Source organism: Triplophysa rosa, linkage group LG13, assembly GCF_024868665.1.
Source record: "Triplophysa rosa linkage group LG13, Trosa_1v2, whole genome shotgun sequence".
NCBI classification, from domain to species: Eukaryota; Metazoa; Chordata; class Actinopteri; order Cypriniformes; family Nemacheilidae; genus Triplophysa; species Triplophysa rosa.
In genome coordinates, this window is record NC_079902.1 from 23,924,374 (window position 1) to 23,930,644 (window position 6,271).

General features: G+C 41.2%; 1 protein-coding gene across 1 annotated transcript in view; it reads left to right on the top strand.

The window, feature by feature from the left end:
- Nucleotides 1–6,271, top strand: part of LOC130563956 (gamma-aminobutyric acid receptor subunit alpha-2) — a 39,604-nt gene that overhangs the window by 17,770 nt on the left and 15,563 nt on the right. The window contains exons 5-7 of the mRNA XM_057349789.1: nt 2,536–2,756; nt 4,983–5,065; nt 5,145–5,288. Coding sequence (XP_057205772.1) covers nt 2,536–2,756; nt 4,983–5,065; nt 5,145–5,288 — 448 coding nt within the window. The remainder of the gene's footprint in view (nt 1–2,535; nt 2,757–4,982; nt 5,066–5,144; nt 5,289–6,271) is intronic.

Here is a 6,271-nt window from a genome sequence, read left to right on the forward strand (position 1 = left end):
ATTCAAGAAGCATTTGATTCTGAATCTGCTCTCACCGTAGAACTGTCTTTACTCTAGAACTGCTTTGGGTTTAGATCTGTGTGTGTTGATGGTCTTTCAGAACTGTTACACTCTTAAAAATAAAGGGGCTTAAGGTTGTTCATAGCGATGCCATAGAAGAACCATTTTTGGTTCCACAAAGAATAGTTCAGCCAAAGGTTCTTTAAATCTTTTATCATCTGATGAACCTTTTCCGCCACAAAGAACCTTTTGTGAAATCAAAAGGTTCTTCAGATGTTAAAGGTTCTTCATGGAACCAAAAGGTTCTTCTAAGGCAGTGATCACCAAGCTTTTTGAGCCCATGACCTCCGACCTCGGAATTGTTGAAAGGCAAGATCTACCACTCAAGAAGTTGAAAATAAGAACAGCCCAGATTGAACCTCCAGCTCGAGGCCTTTATTGAGCCTATAATTGTGGGTCTGTTTGAATGACCTGAAATTCTTTGTAACGTGTCGAGTTGCCAAAACGAGGTGAAAAACACCACTTCAAACACCAGCTCAAGGACTAATTCACACATGCCAGCTTGACATTAAAGCCAGGTTAAGAATAAGTTTAACAAGACCCTAATTATTTAGGTATTTACTGTATAAAGATTTGTTATCTATGATGCATTTATTTGCTTCGCTTTTATTAAGTAAATACAGGATATAGATGGAAATGTTATAAATAGGCCCTAATAATAACAATCTATTTATAAATCATTTATCTCTTTACTTTTACTCGTCTACTAATGTCTTGGTAATGATGATCTGTTTCACAAAATAGCTGAAGGTCTGACAATGTAGTATGAATGAGCGATCATATTAGGCTAATTGAGACATAAATAGGATGTCAGCAGGAGACGTCGTCTGGCGCATGAGATTGTAGTGAAAACTGTGCGGTTTACCATCATTCACGATTACAACTTTGTGAAGAGACTGATGTTGTCTTTCAGACAAGCTCAACATTAAACTACATGCGCGCATGGGCGTAACTGGCGGGTAGGACGTGTCCCCACCACTTTTTGAAAGAAATGAAGAAATGCTCGCGGAAGGTGTGTATTGTTTATGGGCCATTAACATCTAAAAACTTTCTCATCATCTCCCGTTGCTCACACTCGTAAGTTATATTCGCTGAAGACAGAGAGCCGCGACTCCAGATACGCCGACAGTATGAAATGCGTGCATCATCCACGCTCGCGGCGCTTGCCTGCGCATCCAGTGTCAAAGCACAAAAACACGTACAACAACGAACAAGTGACATTTTTATGTCTTATGAATAAACTGTTTTTAAGAGTAATGCACCGCAACAGTATAGTGACCTCCAAATGACAGTTACGCCAGTGCATGCGCGAGTCTCATTTTGCGCTTGATCACTGACCACCGACATTAGAAACACTGAAGAGCGATCACGCGCAGTCGCGCATCACAATGAAATGTGATTAATGATAACGGTCGCATTAAAAACTCACGCAGGGAATCATTATTTACACAGCCATGAAAAGATTCGTGCAGAACTGAAAAACATACAACCGCTGAATGAAGAGAAGGAGAGATCCGCTTGCAAAACTCAACATTGATCAGGTGCGATCGACGGGTTGGCGACCACTGTTCTAAGGCATCAAAGAACCTTTTGAAGCACCTTTTTTTAAGAGCTTTCCAAACTTGAAAGTTCTCCTCAATTCAGTCATTTTCCTCCAACTCTTCCTTTGATTGAAGTCTTTCAATAATCTTTCAGGCAGAACTGCTTCGGGCCTAGATCTTGTTGTCATCTAAACATCTTGATGTTGTGTCGCAACCGCATCAGCGAATCAAGTTCAACTTTGTTTATATTCGACGACAGATGAATAAATAATCAAATGAAATGAAATGAGGAGTGAGGATTGAATTGAAGTTGAAACACAAAGCCTCTTTTTCAGATGTAGTAAACTTTTATAAGGTCATTCGCATGGTGGGATTCATTCAGATGGGAAAACGACTGCAAATCTACTGCCAGCCAATCACTGTGAGAGGATCTTGATGAAGAAAGACGTACAATCTGAAACCACGAGAGGAATATAAACTGTTCTGACGTCTCCGCACAGAGGAACATGTTATTGCTCAGATGTTTCCCTTTCACAGCTCAGAAGATTTGATTTTCACTTGTTTCCTTTAAGTCTCAAATGAATCTCAAATGTTTCTCCTTAGGAGAAATAAAAGACAATTGAGAGTGTATTTGTTGAAACGCATGAAGAGTCTGGAGGTGTAAATGAATGTAGATTGTAGAGGTAAAATAATCTGGATTTGAGTCAATGTGAGATCTTCAATGAGATTGAGTTTTGATAGCAGACGAGACAAATCTGAGCTCAGTTTGACACATTGACATCTCTTCTCAAACTCTAATGACAAACACATTTCTCAGGAGAAACATCTGAGACGCTGATGAGAAGTTTTCATTTGCTCTCCTTGCAATCCCATTAAAGTCTAGAAGAGATGATTGAGGTAATAAAGAGATGTGATGTGTGATCTGATCTTTCAGGAGTACACCATCGATGTGTTCTTCAGGCAGAGCTGGAAGGATGAGAGGCTGAGGTTCGAGGGACCGATGAACATTCTCCGTCTGAACAACCTGATGGCCAGTAAGATCTGGACTCCAGACACCTTCTTCCACAATGGCAAGAAATCTGTCGCACACAACATGACAATGCCCAACAAACTGCTGCGGATCCAAGACGACGGCACTCTTCTTTACACCATGAGGTAACCACAGACACAACCTTACCGCCTCAGTATAAACCATACTGCATGACATACTCTCTTATAGTCCTCATCGTCAGAAAATATCAAGTGAACTCTCACCGCGTGACAGTCATTGTGCCCGCAGGCTTATTGACTTAACAGCTAATTAAAATCATCTCATTTAAGATAATTGACAATCGCTGTAGTAAAATCTCAGTTCATTTCGGTCAGACTGCTGGATTCCTCTTTGCGTTCAGTCGTTTCCATGATAACCCAGAAGAAAAATCACACATGACATCCATCCTAGACATCAATGAGATTGAATNGTGACCTCCAAATGACAGTTACGCCAGTGCATGCGCGAGTCTCATTTTGCGCTTGATCACTGACCACCGACATTAGAAACACTGAAGAGCGATCACGCGCAGTCGCGCATCACAATGAAATGTGATTAATGATAACGGTCGCATTAAAAACTCACGCAGGGAATCATTATTTACACAGCCATGAAAAGATTCGTGCAGAACTGAAAAACATACAACCGCTGAATGAAGAGAAGGAGAGATCCGCTTGCAAAACTCAACATTGATCAGGTTCAATCGACGGGTTGGCGACCACTGTTCTAAGGCATCAAAGAACCTTTTGAAGCACTTTTTTTTAAGAGCTTTCCAAACTTGAAAGTTCTCCTCAATTCAGTCATTTTCCTCCAACTCTTCCTTTGATTGAAGTCTTTCAATAATCTTTCAGGCAGAACTGCTTCGGGCCTAGATCTTGTTGTCATCTAAACATCTTGATGTTGTGTCGCAACCGCATCAGCGAATCAAGTTCAACTTTGTTTATATTCGACGACAGATGAATAAATAATCAAATGAAATGAAATGAGGAGTGAGGATTGAATTGAAGTTGAAACACAAAGCCTCTTTTTCAGATGTAGTAAACTTTTATAAGGTCATTCGCATGGTGGGATTCATTCAGATGGGAAAACGACTGCAAATCTACTGCCAGCCAATCACTGTGAGAGGATCTTGATGAAGAAAGACGTACAATCTGAAACCACGAGAGGAATATAAACTGTTCTGACGTCTCCGCACAGAGGAACATGTTATTGCTCAGATGTTTCCCTTTCACAGCTCAGAAGATTTGATTTTCACTTGTTTCCTTTAAGTCTCAAATGAATCTCAAATGTTTCTCCTTAGGAGAAATAAAAGACAATTGAGAGTGTATTTGTTGAAACGCATGAAGAGTCTGGAGGTGTAAATGAATGTAGATTGTAGAGGTAAAATAATCTGGATTTGAGTCAATGTGAGATCTTCAATGAGATTGAGTTTTGATAGCAGACGAGACAAATCTGAGCTCAGTTTGACACATTGACATCTCTTCTCAAACTCTAATGACAAACACATTTCTCAGGAGAAACATCTGAGACGCTGATGAGAAGTTTTCATTTGCTCTCCTTGCAATCCCATTAAAGTCTAGAAGAGATGATTGAGGTAATAAAGAGATGTGATGTGTGATCTGATCTTTCAGGAGTACACCATCGATGTGTTCTTCAGGCAGAGCTGGAAGGATGAGAGGCTGAGGTTCGAGGGACCGATGAACATTCTCCGTCTGAACAACCTGATGGCCAGTAAGATCTGGACTCCAGACACCTTCTTCCACAATGGCAAGAAATCTGTCGCACACAACATGACAATGCCCAACAAACTGCTGCGGATCCAAGACGACGGCACTCTTCTTTACACCATGAGGTAACCACAGACACAACCTTACCGCCTCAGTATAAACCATACTGCATGACATACTCTCTTATAGTCCTCATCGTCAGAAAATATCAAGTGAACTCTCACCGCGTGACAGTCATTGTGCCCGCAGGCTTATTGACTTAACAGCTAATTAAAATCATCTCATTTAAGATAATTGACAATCGCTGTAGTAAAATCTCAGTTCATTTCGGTCAGACTGCTGGATTCCTCTTTGCGTTCAGTCGTTTCCATGATAACCCAGAAGAAAAATCACACATGACATCCATCCTAGACATCAATGAGATTGAAAGGAGAGCAAATGAAAACGTCTCATATGCGTCTCAGAGATTTCTCTTAAGAAAATGAGTCAGAGGATGTCAACAATGTGTCAAACTGAGCTCAGATTTGTCTGACCTCAATATCAACTCAAACAATTCTCATCAAATCCTGATGGTTTCACCTCTGGTTGTGTTTTGGTGTGTGTGTGTTTGTGTGTGAATGTCAGGTTGACCGTTCATGCCGAGTGTCCGATGCATCTTGAAGATTTTCCCATGGATTTCCACTCGTGTCCGCTGAAGTTTGGCAGCTGTGAGTCCACAGACAGATTTATTCTCCAGTATCATGATGTTCTTGCTAATAATCTGTTTGAAACGCCTCATCTCCACAGACGCTTACACGACATCAGAAGTCACGTATACGTGGACGAAGAACGCGTCTAATTCGGTGGTGGTGGAGGAGGAGAGTTCCAGACTCAACCAGTATGATCTACTGGGACAAACTGTGGGAAATGAAACCATCAGATCCAGCACTGGTGAGTCACACACTTAAAGTCGAGCTGACACTACGGGACTGTGAGACTGCTTGAGTTGCTATGGCGCTTACACTACACAACACGGTTTCTTGTCATCCTTCATCTTCTTGTTGTAGCACCACACACACTACACAACACAACGCAGACAAAGTGCGCTAACAACAAGACCGTGGTCGAGGAGCAGATGCCACCAACAGCGAAAACACCTCCCACAATGCGTTAAGATCTAGTTTGATGGTTGTTGGTGTGTTTACGCCATCCACTGGAATGGAGCGTGAAACATTGAAGTGTTATTAAAGGGTTTTCCATTTTCTATTATACAGACTTGTTGCTTTAGGATAGTTTAAAGAGCTTTATGTCTGTTAATTAACACGCTCTGTTAATGAATATATGCAGGTTTTGCCAGCAGGTTTTAATTCCTCCACGCAATAATTTGGCGTAAAACTTCTGCGCTGTGATTGGCTGGATTAGATCCACAGTGTCACACATGACGAGATCACTCGGCAATAATATCAAGCAGGTTTGTAAACATCGTAGCATCTGGGACAGCTCGAGACAGGTCCGGATCACGTTGCTGACCTGCTTATACTTAACGAGCTTCTGCGACCGAGCACCAATTTGGTCGCGATGGCAGACCTTGGAAATCTGTCCGCGACAGCAAAATCCAGCCAAAAATCACGTGGTGTGATCTTGCCATTACTTCACCCCAAAAAAAGTATTTTAAAAAATCTTACATTTTCACCCTTTGTTTACACCAGGTGTTTTTTCTCAGTGTACAGAAGCTGTGAAGCACCAAATATACTGGAGGTGTGTCAAACAGATGTTACGGTTTGAAATATCACAAGACAAAAACATTAAGATATGTGTGATAAAGCGGCGATCATGAATGTGTGAAGTTATTACAGATGTTTTTACTTTGTGATGTTTATGTCTGTTGTAGTGTTGTAGTTCTCGAGACCGGTCTTGGTCTTGTCTCGGTCTCA